This window comes from Rutidosis leptorrhynchoides, chromosome 11, assembly GCF_046630445.1.
Source record: "Rutidosis leptorrhynchoides isolate AG116_Rl617_1_P2 chromosome 11, CSIRO_AGI_Rlap_v1, whole genome shotgun sequence".
NCBI classification, from domain to species: domain Eukaryota; kingdom Viridiplantae; phylum Streptophyta; class Magnoliopsida; order Asterales; family Asteraceae; genus Rutidosis; species Rutidosis leptorrhynchoides.
The window spans coordinates 145,956,035-145,977,762 of record NC_092343.1 but is presented as its reverse complement, the minus strand read 5'-3'; the positions used below and the strand labels follow the sequence as shown (position 1 = coordinate 145,977,762).

At 33.6% G+C, this 21,728-nt stretch overlaps 1 protein-coding gene and 1 pseudogene across 1 annotated transcript; both read right to left on the bottom strand.

The window, feature by feature from the left end:
• Positions 1-13,783: 13,783 nt before the first annotated feature.
• Positions 13,784-16,794, bottom strand: LOC139875038 (protein TRAUCO-like; annotated as a pseudogene).
• Positions 16,795-20,470: 3,676 nt separating this feature from the next.
• Positions 20,471-21,463, bottom strand: LOC139877605 (uncharacterized). The gene is made up of 4 exons (XM_071865033.1): positions 21,449-21,463; positions 21,004-21,344; positions 20,829-20,887; positions 20,471-20,752 (listed from the first exon to the last, which is right to left on the bottom strand). Exons 2-4 carry the CDS (start codon positions 21,284-21,286, stop codon positions 20,603-20,605), a joined length of 492 nt encoding a protein of 163 aa, XP_071721134.1. The 5' UTR covers positions 21,287-21,344; positions 21,449-21,463; the 3' UTR covers positions 20,471-20,602.
• Positions 21,464-21,728: the final 265 nt, after the last annotated feature.

Sequence of the window (21,728 nt, the reverse complement as noted above, 5' to 3'; positions counted from 1 at the left end):
ACAAAATCCATATGGACATATTAAATAATCCAGGACAAAGGACAATTAACCCATGGGCATAAAACTAAAATCAACACGTCAAACATCATGATTACGGAAGTTTAAATAAGCATAATTCTTTTATTTCATATTTAATTTCCTTTATTTTATATTTAATTGCACTTCTAATTATCGCATTTTTATTTATTGTTATTGTATTTAATTGCACTTTTAATTATCGTACTTTTTAATTATCGCAAGTTTATTTTATCGCACTTTTATTATTCGCAATTTCATTATCGTTATTTACTTTACGCTTTAATTTAAGTCTTGTATTTATTTTTAATATTTTACATTTGGTTTTAACTGCGACTAAAGTTTTAAAATCGACAAACCGGTCATTAAACGGTAAAAACCCCCCATTATAATAATAATATTACTTATATATATATATTTGTATTTTTATAAAAGTAAACTAATATAGCGTTAAGCTTTGTTTAAAAAGATTCCCTGTGGAACTAACCGGACTTACTAAAAACTACACTACTGTACGATTAGGTACACTGCCTATAAGTGTTGTAGCAAGGTTTAAGTATATCCATTCTCTAAATAAATAAATATCTTGTGTAAAAATGTATCGTATTTAAAAGTATTTCCTGCTAAAATTTAATAGTATTTTATACCCCTTAGCTTTGACATCATTATTGTTATCATTATTAATATCATTTAATATCATTGAAACTAGTAGTAAAATTATAATTTTTATTATTAATATTATAATTAGTATTATTATTAGTAATACGAATAATATTATTATTACCATTTTTATAGTTAATGTTATTATTATTATCTAATAATATTATAACTATTATTAGCATAATTATTATTAGTTTCTTGATCATTTCTAATATAATTAATTGTATTAATATTATTATACTTATGCATTATTTAATTATTAATAATATTAAAAATAAATTATATATATATATAAAACCTAGGTATAAACGCGTGTAATAGCAGATATGTATATCACTATCTATCTGATGGGGATAACAACAAAATTTCTTTTACTCTTCTTTATTTCTGGTTACCCGTGACTATATGTCACCTTCTTTTATAAATTGACTGGAGATATTAACAGATGTATTATTCGACCCTTTATCCTCAATCACTCAATTACACACTCTAAATCATTTACAGCAGCTATTAGACTTCCGGTTACAAACACCATCTAGCCACTCAAACGGCCACAACCATATCTATCTCTTTTCTTTTCTTCTTGTCCTTCCTGCTATCCGAGAACTATCACTCGCATCATCATCAACCCATGAAGAAACCTGCAACCGCTGCTATTTCCGTCTCTATCGCGAATCAACCCACTCCCTCACCTTTGTAAACACCATCGACCACAAACCCTCGAACACCACCATAACCACCTTTTGTTACTATATGAATAAGCTTCGGTATCGTTTGATAAACACCACCTTCGACAATCATCATGAACCATGAACCATCTTCTCTCTCTTACTCTCTCTTCTTGAATCATAAACATGAACTACCTTCAAGATCAACCGTAGCGCCACCACCATTTGATTTACTTTTCTATAACAACCATCTTCGTCACCCCATGATCCCTGCTACTGCTACGTTTGTGAATCTGTTTTTCTCGATTACCTTCAATTACGTTCAACAAGAACAAAACCCATAAACCTCCACCACCACGAAACCCTAATCGTACTTGCTGAAACCGCTGCCTTGTTTTCACCTTCTGATACGTCGAGCAGCAACAACAGTGAGGAACTACAACGATGATGAAGACTCAAACGATGACAATGAGATGATTAGCTATTACAACAAATGGGTGTGATATTGTGGCCGACAATCACACCTCACTCATTTGTTTTTATCAAAGTTTCAAAAAGCAATTAACCCCACTTGTTTAAAAAAAAAAAAGAGAAAACCTAATACTATATTAACGATTGATATTAAAGTGTCGGTTAAATCATTTGAAGTTAATAGGGTCTATTTAGGAGTTTAATCAGTCCATCAATCCAAAAATCGATCGGGCTTAGTAATTAAACTTATGGGCTAATGTTGGGTCGAATTCTTTGGGCCGAGATCGAATTATACCAATTGATGAATCAAAAATCGGGCTTATACTTTGCTGGTGAACTGTGAGGTTAAAATGATAAAGAGGATGAGGATATAAGTTATATGTTTTTTTAATCGATCCTAAAACAGAAATGAATAAGGGGAGTAGTGGTTAAGGGTGTTGATTCTAACCAAGAGATCTCAAGTTCGAGCCCGGTCTCTGATGAATTTCTTTTATATAAAAAAAAAGCCTATTTTGGAAAGGTAGTTTTATTATGTTATTTTATTATTATTATGATTATTATCTTTAGTATTATTAACATCATTATTAGTAAAAATATTATTATAGATATTATAGATATTATAGTTATTATTATTATTATTATTACTATTATTAAAAGAACCATTATTTTTTTGAAATTATCATTTTTATTAAAAACTACATTTTTATTTTCATTAAAATTATTAGTACTATCTTTATCATCAATATTAAAATTATCATTATTATTATTATTATTAGAATTATCAAAATTTTATCATAATTAGTATTATTTTTATCGTTACTGTTAAAATTTTCTATATAAAAATATATTTATTATGAGTTATACTAATATTACATAATATTATGTTCTAATTAATATAATATTAAAACATTAATTAAATTATATATATCAAATAAGTATCATAACAAAATATATAAATTTGCTCAAATACGATTATGTGTATTAATAAATATACAAATGATATAGGTTCGTGAATCCGAGGCCAACCTTATACGTGATTAGTGGTGTTATATGTATTTTTACTACAAAATACAGTATGGTGAGTATATAGTCCCTTTTTAAACTCTAAATATTTTGGAATGAGAATACATGCATTTTATGATTTACGTTATGGACACAAGTGATCAAAAATAAATTATATGTTGAGTTGTACCATGGCATATTTCTTTATACTTGGTAGCTGATATTTACATGAGGAATGTAAACGCGAATCCTGTTGATAGATCTATCGGGCCTGACAACCCCAACCGGGCTGGACGACCATTTTTCAACGGTTGCACAGTACTTCGTTTCTGTATACTACACTTGGTACGGTGTAGCGATTATTTAAGAATATGCTGCGATGATTTAAATGTTAAGTATGGTTACCAAGTGCTCAACTACTTTTACATACACTTGCGAGTGTATTATGTTTAAATATATGAAATCTTGTGGTCCATAGTTATAACGCTGCTAGCAATAAAACCTATATCTCACCAACTTTATGTTGACGTTTTAAAGCATGTTATTCTCAGGTACGAATTAAGTCTTCCGCTGTGCATTAGCTCATACTAAAGACATTACTTGATGTCGATCATCGCGATGGAACCAAATGTTGATGACTTCGTCCAGGAGGATTAGGACGGGTTGTTAAAGTTGGTATCAGAGCGGTGGTCTTAGCGAACCAGGTCTTCCATTAGTGTGTCTAACTGGTAGTTGTTAGGATACATTAGTGAGTCTGGACTTTGACCGTGTCTACATGTCAAAAAGTTTTGCTTATCATTTCTAGTCGGAAACCATCTGCTTATCATCCTTAGGGAATTGCCTGCTTATCATTCTTAAGTCTAGACACGTCTTACTGCATTTAGTGCATCGATAGTGTATAGACAAAATTCATATCTTAACGCATCTGTAGATTTGCCTGATATATGCCGTAAATTCTTCTGTAGTCTACAAAATCTTTAGTATTATATATAGATATTCTATGAAGTTAGAATATCATTCTATATTCGAAAATTATTTCACATCGAAGATCCCTTCCATTCATCAAATTGCCCTCTTAGCAAAGAACCTGAAGCACTTACCGACGAACCTATTCGAAACACCATTTTCTCGCTCATTTCTGGAGTATCTCGTTACGATTATATACTATCCCATATTTCGAATCTTGTTCATTCGATCGTTCCAACCGTCAATCATCCCGATATAACAGAAGAAGTCAACGAGCTTCACGTTCGAGTAGTGGCTTTGGAGAATCTGGTGCAAAGGATACAAACACCACCAGCAGCACCGGCAGCATAACCAGAACCGCCAGTAACATCAAAATCGTAATCTTCGGTACCAGCATCTTTACCAGCATCAATGGCATCACCATCATCAACGCCGACAGTACCCTTATCACCCCAAACCACAACCATGTCGTAAACCTCAACATCACAATATGTACCTCGGATATCAGCATCACACGTCCCAATATCACCGTCTGTACTTCGAATATGATCTTCGTTTTACATATCATTCTATATCGATTATCCTCGTTGTACGTATCGTTCTACTTCATTTATCTTCGTTCGACATGACGATTATGTAATCTCTGATGTTTTAGAGATTATGTAATCAAGTATTAACAATAAATCAAATGAGTTTAATATCTTGTTGACTCATTAAATCTATGATTACATCTGAAGAAAATATATATGCAGGTATATTTTCATAAAGATTGTAATTAAAAATCCTCTTGAACAAACTATTAATAATGAAAAATATTTTAACGGGTAGGTAGTACCCGAGGAATATTTAGATTTGACAATAATAAGTTACACTGAACATTCTCCGAATCTGATTCAACGGACATTTGTTATTCTATTTACAACCACCGTTATACGTATCCGTTCACCACAAAATAACCATTTCTGTTCGAATTTCATATTTGGATTTTGACCTATCAGAATCCAACAAGTGGCATAACGAAGAAAACATTGGACAAAATAAAAAGTGTTAGAAACAAACGAATTAACTAATTGAAATATTGTTAGGAATCTACGCTAACTGTTCCTAGCAAACTGTTCCTGGCTAACATTTAATTTATCGCAATTTACATTCTCGCAATTTTATTTCTGCACTTTACATACCGTCGGGACACATGTACAACAATACGTCGGATTAATTCTGAGACAACACGTTGTATAATGGGTCATGATATATATTTATTTATTTTACGCACTTTAAATAACGGGACACGTATGCAAGGTTTCGACTTATCATATTGACCCATCTATATATATATTTCGGAACAACCGTAGACACTCTATATGTGAATGTGGGAGTTGGCTATACAGGGTCGGAGTTGATTCCAAAATATATATATACTTTGAGTTGTGATCAATACTGAGACCGGTACACGGGTCACGATAAGTATTAATTAATTCGAATGTTATATATTAAATTATATATATATTATTGAGCTATCGGACTATTGGACAATTGGACTATTGGACTGCTAACTTTGGACAATTAAAATGAATTAAAATATCGATTATAACATATGAAACTAAACAATTCTTCAAGCTTGCCACTTGAATTCGTCTTAAACCTCATTTGCACCCCGACGATTACAATCCACGTTCAAATATATCATGATTCTTAAAAACACCTCGATCGAGAAGTTGAACCAGCCGCACCTCGTCGACGGAAGAAAGATTTATGCATACAGTTATGCACCTGAAAAACTTTCGAAACCGAAGATATAGTTAAAACGTATCCGCGTCGAATTCCTTATCATTCATTAGCAGAAACAACTTTACAATTCCTTTTCAAAGTAACCAATTTTGTTACAGCTCCACTTCGACTTCTCAGAAAGACTAGCCTTATTATAATCTCTATATATATACGATATCCTTTCGCCGTCGTTACCGAAGAACCTTTTATATTCCACGACATCATCAGCAGATGTACCAGCAGATCATCATTCCTTTGGCGAAATCAGCAATCAGTATTCCTAAAATCTCGTAGAACTTCTCCAGTTATACCTACAACGTGTATCCCTAAGAATTTCATACTCCAAAAGTGAAGTTCTGAAAAACATCTTGAACTACAGATAATTCTTGAAATGTTGATGAAGCAGCAAAAACTGTAAACGACTTTAACAGTCAAAAGTGTGACAATAAAATACAGTGAGTTGGTAAAGCTCATAAAAAGAGAAGGAAAATGGATTGAGCCAAGTATGAAAGAGGTTGTGAATAAATCACAAAGAATGGAACCTGCCATCAAAGAATCCAAACGATTCAGTGCCTGCTGAAACCGTTAGTAAGAACCCTACTCCTTATTCTAAACCTTTCCAGAAGATATTCATCATCATCATCTTATCTTAGATATTATAAGATATCTTCATATCTTCCGTTATACATATTCTCCATATTACTGGAGATATTTTCACAACTATTCTTATCTGGGATCATTTATCTCTCCGTAACATCTGCGTTACAACATAAAAGAAACTGTGTTAGTTTCTAAGTTCTAAAACCTTCGAGTTTAAAATAGGAATGTTCTGAAGCAGTGTTGGGAACTGATGCATGAATTAGTATAATATAATGAAACTTGATCAACTTCATTATATTACAGTAAGTCGTGTTGAGTTTCTAATGGAATGTGATGATTCACAGTACCATCATCATGTGCCATGTTACACGACTCTTACATTCTATCCAATCTCCAAACATATTAAGAACATATCATCTTGATAGTCCTATCTTTCCAGGATATTCTGGTAATTTGACAAATCAAAATCATGCCATTACCATTTCTTTCTGAAAGCATTAGCTATGTTCATTTCAAATTTCATATCTAAGAATTCCGGACCATTGCTCGCCTGACTTGAGGACGGGTAGGAGAAACGAAGGGATAGATTTATAGTTAAATATCCGACAGAGAAATCGAAACAGATTGCCGCATTAAATCAAAGAAGATCCTGATTTTCTAAATCGCCGAAACACCAAATCTTACTACGCAAGATTTTCTTTAAATCCCGAAAGTCAATAGTAACTAAATCATCGGTTGAAACGAATATATTTACTCATTTCACTCTTTTGTGATAGCTTCACTCGTACGCTTCACATGATCGAATCGTTCTATCTAAATCTTTCAATAATGATAAAACTCCATTATTACCTCATCTTTGTCATGAAGACATTCTTATTGTTATCTATGACGACCTCTATCAAATTTCAGGGACGAAATTTCTTTAACGGGTAGGTACTGTAATGACCCGGAAATTTCCGATCAAATTTAAACTCTAATCTCTATATGTATCCGACACGATAAGAAAAAACCTTAATGTTGAGTCTAGAAAGCTTGAAATCTATATTCGGATAATCAGTTACCCTTTGACCTTCAACTATTTTCGACAATTCACGAACTATTAGGTGCAAGTAAATATATATATATTTAATAAAAAAAAATTATTATATAACATATTATGTGATTATTAAGTATGACATAATTAGTAATAATAAGTTAAAATGTAATTGTTATTGTTATCATTATTAATATCATTTAATATCATTGAAATTAGTAGTAAAATTATAATTTTTATTATTAATATTATAATTAGTATTATTATTAGTAATACGAATAATATTATTATTACCATTTTTATAGTTATTATTATCTAATAATATTATTATTATCTAATAATATTATAACTATTATTAGCATAATTATTATTAGTTTCTTGATCATTTCTAATATAATTAATTGTATTAATATTATTATACTTATGTATTATTTAATTATTAATAATATTAAAAATAAATTATATATATATAAAACCTAGGTATAAACGCGTGTAATAGCAGATATGTATATCACTATCTATCTGATGGGGATAACAACAAAATTTCTTTTACTCTTCTTTATTTCTGGTTACCCGTGACTATATGTCACCTTCTTTTATAAATTGACTGGAGATATTAACAGATGTATTATTCGACCCTTTATCCTCAATCACTCAATTACACACTCTAAATCATTTACTGCAGCTATTAGACTTCCGGTTACAAACACCATCTAGCCACTCAAACGGCCACAACCATATCTATCTCTTTTCTTTTCTTCTTGTCTTTCCTGCTATCCGAGAACTATCACTCGCATCATCATCAACCCATGAAGAAACCTGCAACCGCTGCTATTTCTGTCTCTATCGCGAATCAACCCACTCCCTCACCTTTGTAAACACCATCGACCACAAACCCTCGAACACCACCATAACCACCTTTTGTTACTATATGAATAAGCTTCGGTATCGTTTGATAAACACCACCTTCGACAATCATCATGAACCATGAACCATCTTCTCTCTCTTACTCTCTCTTCTTGAATCATAAACATGAACTACCTTCAAGATCAACCGTAGTGCCACCACCATTTGATTTACTTTTCTATAACAACCATCTTCGTCACCCCATGATCCCTGCTACTGCTACGTTTGTGAATCTGTTTTTCTCGATTACCTTCAATTACGTTCAACAAGAACAAAACCCATAAACCTCCACCACCACGAAACCCTAATCGTACTTGCTGAAACCGCTGCCTTGTTTTCACCTTCTGATACGTCGAGCAGCAACAACAGTGAGGAACTACAACGATGATGAAGACTCAAACGATGACAATGAGATGATTAGCTATTACAACAAATGGGTGTGATATTGTGGCCGACAATCACACCTCACTCATTTGTTTTTATCAAAGTTTCAAAAAGCAATTAACCCCACTTGTTTTAAAAAAAAAAAAAAGAGAGAAAACCTAATACTATATTAACGATTGATATCAAAGTGTCGGTTAAATCATTTGAAGTTAATAGGGTCTATTTAGGAGTTTAATCAGTCCATCAATCCAAAAATCGATCGGGCTTAGTAATTAAACTTATGGGCTAATGTTGGGTCGAATTCTTTGGGCCGAGATCGAATTATACCAATTGATGAATCAAAAATCGGGCTTATACTTTGCTGGTGAACTGTGAGGTTAAAATGATAAAGAGGATGAGGATATAAGTTATATGTTTTTTTTAATCGATCCTAAAACAGAAATGAATAAGGGGAGTAGTGGTTAAGGGTGTTGATTCTAACCAAGAGATCTCAAGTTCGAGCCCGGTCTCTGATGAATTTCTTTTATATAAAAAAAAAAAAAGCCTATTTTGGAAAGGTAGTTTTATTATGTTATTTTATTATTATTATGATTATTATCTTTAGTATTATTAACATCATTATTAGTAAAAATATTATTATAGATATTATAGATATTATAGTTATTATTATTATTATTATTATTACTATTATTAAATTATTATTATTATTACTATTATTAAAAGAACCATTATTTTTTTTGAAATTATCATTTTTATTAAAAACTACATTTTTATTTTCATTAAAATTATTAGTACTATCTTTATCATCAATATTAAAATTATCATTATTATTATTATTAGAATTATCAAAATTTTATCATAATTAGTATTATTTTTATCGTTATTGTTAAAATTTTCTATATAAAAATATATTTATTATGAGTTATACTAATATTACATAATATTATGTTCTAATTAATATAATATTAAAACATTAATTAAATTATATATATCAAATAAGTATCATAACAAAATATATAAATTTGCTCAAATACGATTATGTGTATTAATAAATATACAAATGATATAGGTTCGTGAATCCGATGCCAACCTTATACGTGATTAGTGGTGTTATATGTATTTTTACTACAAAATACAGTATGGTGAGTATATAGTCCCTTTTTAAACTCTAAATATTTTGGGATGAGAATACATGCATTTTATGATTTACGTTATGGACACAAGTGATCAAAAATAAATTATATGTTGAGTTGTACCATGGCATATTTCTTTATATTTGGTAGCTAATATTTACATGAGGAATGTAAACGCGAATCCTGTTGATAGATCTATCGGGCCTGACAACCCCAACCGGGCTGGACGACCAGTTTTCAACGGTTGCATAGTACTTCGTTTCTGTATACTACACTTGGTACGGTGTAGCGATTATTTAAGAATATGCTGCGATGATTTAAATGTTAAGTATGGTTACCAAGTGCTCAACTACTTTTACATACACTTGCGAGTGTATTATGTTTAAATATATGAAATCTTGTGGTCCATAGTTATAACGCTGCTAGCAATAAAACCTATATCTCACCAACTTTATGTTGACGTTTTAAAGCATGTTATTCTCAGGTACGAATTAAGTCTTCCGCTGTGCATTAGCTCATACTAAAGACATTACTTGATGTCGATCATCGCGATGGAACCAAATGTTGATGACTTCGTCCAGGAGGATTAGGACGGGTTGTTAAATGATTGTTACAAATTTGTAGTTGACTACAAAAGATATGCTAGACCACAAGAACCAGTTACTCCAAATTCCAGGATCGAAGCTACTTTGGGGCTGTGAAGAGTTGGCAAATCTATCTACAACCAACAATTGTTTTTGTTCCAATTGAACCAATACTGAAACCTGAATAGTAACAACACATTCACAAACCTGGCACAACTTTAGCAGGCTCTTCTTTTGCATCTGCAGCATAAGCATACTTTTGGCCCTTATACATAACCAACTGTGGCTGTTTGGGTGCATACTCATTCCCATCGAGTAAATTAATATAAAACCCAATTACATCACCTTCAACTTATCCTTCATCCCCATACTTCTCCCTCAAAGCTTTATGCACTTTACTCCCATCAATATCTCTCTGCCCGTAACTATTCCCATCGTATCCAACTGGCGCCTGCAAATCGCCCTTTTCAGTCGACCACCCAAGTCTAGTATGCCATGTATCACCTATACTCACAACCTTAATTTCAAAATACCAAGCTTCATCCATCACACCTCTAGCAGCCCTAACCATTCTATACCCTTTACAGCTCCCTTCACTTAACCTATCTTCACTCAATTCCACTTTCTCCGCCTTATAAACTTTTGATAAACAAATTTTGATATATGCAATATCATCACAACTCTAGTACCTGTGAATCGGTGCAATTAAAACAGAATCCTGTGTTTGAGCAGTAGCAGTTGTGGTACTTTTGTTCCTCCTTTTCCCCTTTCATGATGCAGGTGTCAACCACACACCGTTAGATTCCTTCTTCTTCTTCCTCTTCCTCTTCCTCTTCCTCTTCCTCTCAACAACAAACAAGTCAACAAGATCACCTTGCGATTTCTTTATATTTCTATTTTTTTACTTTGTTTTAATTTCTTTCCGACACAAAAGCTGTTAGTCGTCACAAACACACAACAAGTTTTGGTCATAAAATCTTTCTTTGTTCAAATTTTTTGTATTCTTATCCGTTCCTAATCGGCGTGGGATGAGCCCCCTAGCTTGACTAGGTTTCATATCCTGAAGAAAAAAAAATAAAAAAAACACACTTTTTTGCAGCATTGAAGAACATTGGTACTGTCGACAAAGTTGTCTGCTCAAGTTCTGCTCAATCCTTAGGTAAAGCAAGCCACGACGTAGAAAAAAAGAATCAACAACAACAACAATACCCAATCCCGCACATGCGAGGTATGGGGGAGGTGAGATGTAGACAATCCTTCCTCTACCGTAGAGTAAGAGAGAAGTCGTTTCTTTAACCCTGAGTCGAGGCCCATAGGAAGAGAAAGTCATCCCCTCTCTACTCCAGGGCAGAGAGATTGCTTCCGTGAGAACCTTCGGCAAAAAAAAAAAATTTAAATAAATAAACTGAAAAAAAAGAAACTCCGTGAAAATGGTTTAATCAAATTTCCATGGGTTTTAAAGGCTGCCTGAAAATCAATTTAGGCTCAAAGATGCTAGGTGGAAGTTGTTGCAAAAGCAAAGAGCCAAACACCCGTGACAAACCAAACACCACTCATGCACCTTTACGGTAGACATCCCCGAAGCCACACGACTAAAGGAAACCAACCAAGCTCACGAGCAAAGAGAGTCGTCCTTAGCCATAATAGCCCCAAGATGCGCGCGCGCGCACACACACACACACACACACATACATATTCGTACATACACACATACACAAACCTATATACATGCCTACATACATTCGTACACAAACGTACCTACATACATACATACATACACACATACATACATACCATGCACACCTACATAAGCATACCATGCACACGCACGCACGCACGCACGCATGCACGCACGCACACACACACACACATACATACATACAAAAGCATATACATACATGCAAAAACATACATACCTACATCCATATACGTTGATACATACCAAGTCAACCATAAATCTACATCATACATACATAGAACACTTAGAAAGAAGATACATAAGCATACGTCCATCTTTGTATAACTGCATACATATGCATACCTACAAACATAAACATAAATACATACATTCCAAAACCTACATATGTAAAGTTTTCTGCTCTTTTTATCTTTTCTTCATCGATCGAGATTGGGTTAGTGTTGCCGAAGATCATTTCGAGATCTTCGAACATATTTAAGGGTACGAAAGAAGAATCAAATCAGTCAAGTTCCATGGGCCCAAAACATGGAGCTGACATTGAAATCTGAAATCATCTTCAGAGAAATAATTAAAGCTCTTCTTGAGTAAACTAAATTTGGTTGTTTCACACCTTTGGCCAATTTGATTCGTTGGAGAGATAAACCGGTGGCTGGTTAGTAAAGTCAAGTTTTTGGCCTTATCTTGCGCTTGAACAGTTGAGCGGCCGCCAGCCCTTCCGTGCAGATTCAATCGGACGACGAATTCTTGCACCAGTGATTTCGTATCCGGTCAAAATCTTGGAATAAAATCCAGTTGGAAAAGGAAATCGAATTAGAGATAAGCTCTCGCAAGAATTGTATGGGAGTCGTCCTCAGAGAGACTTCCCGAATGACCGTAGTTACGGAAAAGGAAACGCAGTCAAGCAAGACACAACGATATTAGCGAAGTCAGTCTACTCGGTGCAATAAATGAGGAAAAAAACTCTTTAATTTTTTTATTAATATTAATTGGTTTGTTTCAGTCCGAAGTTTCACGATTTCGCCGTTCGGACTGCAGAGAAGTGTTAGATAATATGTTGTGGCCCAAATCAATTGTGGGCTTAGGGTCCATTAGTGCTACTAAGGTTTATTAGGGTTGCTATGTATCTATAAATATTGCATGAATAATAAATCATAACATACGGGTTTTATTGTCTAACATAAATGACCTCAAAAGTTTATGCTCTACCATTCCCAAATTAGGTGTCGTAGAAGAGAAAGGAAAGGTCGCATGTTTAATTTATTTATTTATTTATTTATTACTAAAAGTCAATACTGGTCAATGCGCTACTCGTCCCCGATTCAACGTACTCATCCCCGATTCAACGTACTCGTCCCTCCAAGGTCCCAACCCACTCGTCCTGACTTGCGGCTTTTACAACCTTGGGCGTAACATGAGAAAGATAAAGCATATTGATAATTGATAATTTAACTTATAACACAAAACCTTATATTCGTCTTTCATTAATCTCGAAGGATTTATATGGTGACACATTACTCTTCACATCTAGAGTACGTTCCTGACAAGGCATGAGCATGTTGAGTGAACAGGCCAAGAGAATAGGTTACCCGCGTGCTCGCCTTTAATGACACTTAGCAGGATTATCATATAGCGGCAATAGTCAAGTCTTAAAGTTGCCTAGCTACTTAAGCCTATGACTTATAAACTACAACTCACTTAGCTGTTTAATTTTTAAGCAACTAATATTAAAATGTCTCATACAATGGACAATCCATATGAAACTAGTGGTCCTAATCCCCATTTAGTGCATCACCAAGCGTAGAAGATGATGAAGGATACAAGACTATGTACCTTTTTACAGAACCTCTTTCCATAAATTGAAACTAATCAACTGATACTTGTGTGTTTCCGCCATGTCAATGGTCGTCTTCTTTTACAACTTTCAGCCTGGGGCCCATTACAATGGCGCCAAAAGTATTTCCTGAAAGAAAAAAGAAAAAAACTTGCATCACAAAAACCAACCACGATTCGGCGTTCCTCTTCCTTAAGTACAATTAAATAGATTTATATGCCACGTGCAAAGAAATTGAAATACAACTTGCCTTTCAAAAAAAAAGAAAGAAAAATGAAAAGAAATTGACATACACAGACCCATTGTCAATCTGCTGGGAGTAAGGTTACACATTAAATGACAAAAGAAAGAAAGAAGGCCCGACTAATAAACATTGCACGCAAGGATTGGGAACGGCCTAAACTGGTATGACTAAAATCAAACCATAAGAAAAAGCTATTAGGCCAATAAAGGTTGTTCTAAATTCAATAATAAATCAAGTTATGTGAGTTCTGAAATCCGAAAACTTTGCAATCGTACAGCAACAAAAAAGAACAAAGTTACAACTATCAAAGAGTCAAATGAACCCCGTTGCAGAAATATGCTAGACACGTTATTATTGCTTTTCTTTGGACACACCGTTTTGAATTCTTCCATCAAAACCATGATATGGAGCTTCAACCATTAGTGTTGGGATAGAGCGTCCACCAAAGTCTTCCGGAAAGGCTTCAAAATTGGGACCAAAGTTGAATTTGACAACGCAATTAGTCTTATGTGGAATAGTATACATTGAAGCAGCATGATAGTAACGCCCACCATTGAGATCCTTGTATGCAGACCCTTGACAAATTCCATTTTTGAAAAAAAAAAAAAAAAAAAAAAACATATTTCACTTCCTGCACAATAAAATAATATATTGTATCTCTTCGTACTACAAGATAATCAGATTTGGAGAAAATAGAAATTCCAGAATGGATAATACAAAATTTGGAGTAACAACATTTACAAAGTGAACACATAACATACCAGATTCAGCAGGCAAACTTTCTTGCTATTTCGTTTTATGATTGACAGGCTAGAACAAATGAAGTACTATAGTATAAATTGTCTGAGATTTTCTACTTTCATAATTCAATATTGTTCTTTAAGTGTGTCAACTTAAACAATCAATCATAAAATTTGCTATTAATCAAAACAAATCGGCCCATTTAAACAGCTCAAAGATCAACAGCTCTGCAGAAAACTATACCATGTTAAGCTAAAAGTGATGTTCTAGTACCTACTAATATCTGCCTAAACTAACTTATAGTGGCCAATAAAAAAAGTTGATGCACTTGCATCAAATACTGTAGTACACCAAAAAGATCTAGCTCAACAACAGTATGAAGTTTTTACTTTAAATCTCTTTATAATCGAATTTCTTGACCAAAATTTAATCTACAAGCTATAGATCCTGCTTCAAAATATAAAAAAAAAAAAAAAAAATTGGCCTACAAATTAAATGATATTGCAATCATAGTCACATATGATGTGTTATCCTTTGTAACAGATCTCCCCTTTCTTATCTATGAACTTTTTGAAGGTCTTTAATACAGTTCTACCACATATAACCATTACCATATGAGATAATCTTCATTAAAGCACACATTCTATTTGGTTGTAGTAACAATAGAGAACAAACCCCATATAAAATTTGAAGAGCACGAGAAATGATTTTCTAAAATAAACCAAATCAATTAACAGCACTGCATCAATATACCCAAATCATAAGAAGCACAAAGGTCCAAATAGCTCAATTAGACAACAGCAAACACTAAACAGATAAACAGTCACAAACCTGGCAAAACTTTAGCAGGTTCTTCTTTAGCATCTGCAGCATAAGCATACTTTTGGCCCTTAACCAACTGTGGTTGTTACGGTGCATACCCGTTCCCATCTGGCAAATTAATATAAAAACCCAATTACATCACCTTCAACATATCCTTCATCCCCATACTTTACCTTAAAGCTTTATGCACTTTACTCCCATCAATATCTCTATACCCATAACTATTCCCATCCTATCCAACTGGCGCCTGCAAATATGCCTTTTCGGTTGACCACCCAAGTCTAGTATGCCCTTAATTTCAAAATAACAATCAAGCTCCATCCATCACACCTCTAGTAGCCCTAACCATTCTATACCCTTTACACCTCCCTGCACTGTACCTATCTTCACTCAATACCACTTTTTCGGCATTATAAACTTTTGATAAATAAATTTTCATATCCGCAGAATCATCATTCTTATCGGCGTACCTATGAATCGGTGCAATTAAAACAGAATCCTCTGTTGTTTGAGCAGTAGCAGTTGTGGTACTTTTGGTCCTCCTTTCCCCCTTTCGTGATGCTGGTTTCGTCTACACGCTGTTTGATTTACTCTTACTTTTCTTCTTCTTACAGTTACTTGATTTGTTACCTTTTGGTTTTGCAATTTCCGGTAGTATTGGCGTAACCAGTTTTGCTGCAGCTACATCAATAGACATTTCATCCTCTTCATCCGGTTCTGGTACGAGTGATGATATGCTTTTAATTTTTACACTACTGGTTCGTCGTTATCTGATATGTACTCCCTGAATTCTGAACTGAATAGAGGACTCACTTGTTACACAATGAAAACTACAGAAATTAGAAACAAGCCTTGAACAATGTAACAAATTTTTTAATTGAATTACTCAATTAGGGTTACAAGAATTGAGGGAAAGAAGAATACAATTTGACTGAATGACTAAATATGTTACTGAACTAGCTACTTATGACACCAGGTAGCTAATAACAGAATCTGTTGTACAACTGTTTCTCTGGCCTAATTGAACTTGATTGTAACTAACGCATGTGACCTGTACATATCATTATCCTCCAGATCGTCTTTGGAGGATATGACTTTGGTGAAATTAGGTGAGCGTTTAGGGTTTGGTTCAATGTCTGAGAGTTCTTCAGATTGAAGTGGATCATCTTGGTGCCGGAATCTGTGTCAGGAGTTGCGGAGGTCGTAGATGTGGTCATAATTTTAGTGGTTAGGGTTTCGTCAACGACTGTAGTGGTGAGTTCACGTTTTTGGATCCATCATTGGTCATCATGATCGTCCATTGTTTCCTCGTAAAGCGTCCAACTAGAAACTGAAACGGGAAAAGAAAACCAAGAGGCGAATTTGAATTTGAAACGCAACCTGAAAACGGAAAATAAGAAATTGAATCCTAAGATATGTTAAAAGTGTGTTTTTTTTTATAAATGAAATGAAATGAAGGGAAGGGAAGGAGAATGAAGGAGAGGTAACTCAACCTTTCATTGAAAGGAAGAGATGAAGAGTAAAATACTCATTCATTCTCCGCCCTTTCTTTCCTGTAAAAGCTACAAATCAATTCCTTTCTTTCAAAATACTCAAAGTCTAAGGTTGCATTCTCGAGCTTTTTTGTGAAAGAAAAGAAAGGAGTTGGAGGGAGACTAGATTAGTTATGGATTCTTAGTTTTTTAGGGATGAAAGGGGAGGGGAGGAGAGTAAAGGAATAAAGGGGAGAGTAGAAGGGTTTTTTGTTTAGATCATTATCCGCCCAATTTTGAGCTTATTGGGATGGATAAGAGTTGTTACATATCTTAAAGACAATTTTGTCCTCTTACTTTTGACTTCTTTACACCTCAAAACTCTATAAGTTGTACTCCTAACTTGCACTCAAAATATTACTCGTGCACTACAACAAATTTGATATTTAAGCATGCATAAATGTACACACTTTTAAGAAATGTGTATTTTTTTGTTAAATTCCCCACACTTGTAAATGTGTGTAAATGTATTACACTTATAAGTGTAGAATATCATTATAGTTTCACACATAAAAATGTAGAGAAAAAAGTTCACACTAATTTGTGTGTAAAATTATAATTATAACCACACTTAAGAGTGTTAAGTTGATTTTGTCGCACATGATTTGTTCACGCTCCCCCTTGTGTGAAGAAATGAGGTGTAAGAAATTTTACTCACATTTTTAAATGTGATTAAATTTGTATTTGTACACACTAATAAATGTGAACAAACTTTTCCTACAATTTTAAATGTGAAATTTGAATAACATTTAACATTTATAAATGTAACAAACTTATACATATTTATAAGTGTGAGGAATTTGATAAAATGCTCACACTTTCTTACAAGTGTGTAAAAATATGCGTGAACAATTGCTAAATTTGTTGTAGTGGTATATTTATTTTTATTTATATTAAATATTAAAATTTAGTATTATATTATATATATACTCCATACTCCATACAATATATACCCCGTAAATAATATTTTGTGTGTGTTATTATTATATTCATTCAATTCAAATTAGTTATCGATTATATTTGCCATCTCGAATTTTTAAAGGTGATTTACTTGTTAATATTTATTGTTTATAATACATACAGTAATATAAGATACGGGCTGAGTTTTGCTATAATACGAAGTATACAAACTCTGTATATAATATAGTTGAGTGTATGTTTCGATGAATGTTAATTTACACATAAATGATAACTATAGTCAATGGGTATTATCCTAAAATTGTTTAATTTATTTAATTTTCTTTTTTTTTTTCTCTATACAACTCAAAAATAAAAATAAATAATTACTTTTATTTCTTTTCTTTCCCTTCTTTACAATTCGAGAATACATTTAAGTTTGTTCATATTACATTCATTTCCATCATTCTACTCTCCTTCTAATTCTTTTCCACTCTTTTCAACTTAAAAAAAACTCGAGAACACAGTGTAAACGCGAATCAGAAAACGGAAACGAGAATCTGAAAAGTGGAACGTAAATATGAAAATTGAAACGCTTATCATAAAACTTCGATAAACGGGTCTTGACCCAACCCAACCGACCCGGCCCAACCCAACTGACCTGGCCCAACCCGTTCACCCCAGCCCTTTTAAACCTTTTGAAAATTCTCAGACCTTCGACCCATGACCTCTTTCGACCCAACCCCATTCAGGTCTCGACCTAAACCAACCCGACCTTGTGTGTATATAAGAGACATGATAGTTAATTTTTTCAAGCCGTGAACAAATTTAAAGCTCTATCAAAACTGTTGCGTCGTTCACATGAGAAAAGCAAACTATTGCCAAGAAGGTCTAGCTGCCGGACCTACTTCAAGTATTCTTGTGTTTTTTTATTTGTTCTGTTCCTACTCTCTGGCCGTAGTTTTTTTTTGTGTTTTGCACTATCTTTGGAGTGGAGGCACATACAGACTTGATAACAGTTACGTCGTAGATTATAATAAGGCTCTGTGTTTGATATTCCACGGTCACTTAAATGTAGAGTGTTGCAGCTGGACGATGTTATTAACGTATCTATTAAAATATATTTCAAAGGGCACATATCATGTTCGTGTTGAGGCGCGGATTTCTAGGTTAGTTGGTTCTGAGGCAGAACTTATGACAAATCCGTTGCAGCTCAGCCACATATAAATGAAGTACAAAACTTCATTGATGCCCGTTATATTAGTCCTCATGCGTGTTGGAGAATCTTCAATTTTTCCAATACATTTTAGAATGCCGCGGGTACAAATTTTGGCGGCTCCTTTATAGAATATGTAACTCTTGACATTTGAAGGGAGTCAGCCACTTCAGTCGATTGTCAATGTCCCATGGCGTAAAAACAACTTTTAGAGAGTGGCTACATTTTAACGGTGTCAGCGATGCGGATTGTTTTATAACCTACCTGGTGATATGCTTAACCGGAATCTATGATTGGAGTTAAGCTATTCAACTATTCGGAGAACACAATTGGAAGAAATTTTCTCTAATCAGTTGATATTATTGCCAAAATTGAGAATTACAGAGTATAGAGAGAAAGGAAATTAAAACTAAAGGAATTGAGGCGAAGCCCTAATCACCTATTAACAGCTAATTCTGTTACAACGAACATCAACGACAACTCTAATTGACATATTAACAACTTCCTCTTGAACTGTAATTTTTCTCACGTGCATTGCACCTGACCTTGTCACATATTAATTGTAATTATTTCATTTACTTTCTTTTTAATTCGAGAATACATTTACTTATTTGATTTTACATCAATTTATCCTTAATCTCCCTTCCCCTTTCCACCCCATTCGTTTCCATCGAATAAAAAATTTAGAACACGGCGAGAGTTAAAGTCATTCACATGTTAAACCCTTGCCTCCTAATACCATTCCTCCTCCCCAAGTTTCTCAATTCCATTTTCCCCCAAATCCCCTTGACCTTCGGTGTTTGATCTCAGTCTTGGCAATGGATAATATTAGTTATTGTTTATTACTTGTGCTCATTGAATTATACATATAAACTGCTTTATATGACTTTACTTACACACACAGTATCATTTAGAGCATATATATCATCATCATTATAGTTATTGCATAAAACCTTAACAAAGTCACTTTTACATCGATTTCTATATATAACACGTGTGTTCGTGAAAAATAATCGGGTGGGTGGGGTCCCCTCAATACCAAGAACAATTCTTATCATAATTTCCATCCACGTACATAGATATTACAGTACATGCATTCACGTAACTATACATTCACAACAATTAGATAATCCAATTACAATTGCCATTGCATTTTACTTTTCTTCAAATTTCTTCATAAGCCCAAGACTATATTGGTTTTGTTGTTTCCCTGAATACATTACGAGGTTCTTTGGTAACTGATATGTCTTATTCGAGATAGACAAATCTCCTTAAGAATTGAAGAAGAAAGAAGTAGAATTGAGAATTTTATTACTGAAATCTGATGATCAATACAACAGTTACAACTTGTATTTATACATTTGACTTCAGATAATCTTAGCCATTAACTACAAACAACCAAACTATCTTGAATAACAGAATCCAACTACTTCAACTACTTTCCACAGCTTTCTTTTTCTTCTTTGTTAATTGATAGTCACTAGTCCACTTTGGTTGTATCTTCAATCGTTTAGGTCTTTCATTGTTGACTCCACAGTTGACTTTAGAGTTGACTCTACCTTGAGCTGTATCAGTAACATCCTACAAGAGAAAAAAAGGATTGATTATTAATTCATGTTATTAATTTTAGAAGTGTTTTAGTGTTTGTAAAGTGTACCTCTATTTCTCTAACTGGCGTGTTGGACTTCTTTTGTGAGAAAGCTCTAAAAAATGGTTCTGATAAAAAGCGATCATAAATGGTTCATAGTTAAGTTGTATCGGGATACAAGTCAAATAACTGATACGAATCACCTACTTTTTCACCAAGTGTTGAGATGAAAATTAAGATCTACCTTTAACTACGAAGGGATTACGTGAAGATCGCCCAAAATACCAATGGCACAGAAGGTACTCTCCAGTAGTTGATCGAAAAGGGGAGAGATCACCACCAATTATATGATTCCATGATTTGTAATAACCCAACGCATCTTCTTCTTCTTCTTCTTTAATGTCGCCATCATCATACACAAAACTCACCCCACACTCCCTTATAACATGTTCATCAAGTACCTCTTTTAAGAACAACGTGGTAATAGTGACATGGTCACCAGGTTCCATGTCCTTCACTGTAAACATGCAATGGCTTATATATGTTACACACTCCCCACCTACGTTGACTTCTTCAATACAATGCCTGTATCTCCAATTGGTGTTTTTTGTTATATTAAAAATTGAAATAATTGGCAAGTTTAGTCTGATTTGGTTGGATACTTTAGCACATGAAGATTGATGCATTACCACACAGCAAAAATTCAATCCCCTGAGTTTTTTAGGAGATGAAGGGAAGGGTGAATGATATTGGTTCCCCGTTTGTTACATCAGTAATCCAATTTGGCATCTGCTCCCCACCATAAATTGTGCTGAATATTCCAAATTCATAATACATCTGCCAGTTAAAATTCAATTAAACCAGCTTAATCAATTACAAAGCATACATACATCACATTCACATTTCACATAATAAGATATATACTATTTTTATTGTTATATAACAATGATAAACCTGGGTTTGAGATCC

Bases quoted from the DNA above. Each gene is read 5' to 3' on its own strand.
- LOC139877605 (XM_071865033.1), bottom strand. From the start codon at position 21,286: ATGTTTACAGTGAAGGACATGGAACCTGGTGACCATGTCACTATTACC. The intron at 20,888-21,003 runs GTAGATCTTAAT...GCTTTTTATCAG, and splicing joins TAATCCCTTCGTAGTTAAAG to AACCATTTTTTAGAGCTTTC. The intron at 20,753-20,828 runs GTACACTTTACA...TTTCTCTTGTAG, and splicing joins CGCCAGTTAGAGAAATAGAG to GATGTTACTGATACAGCTCA.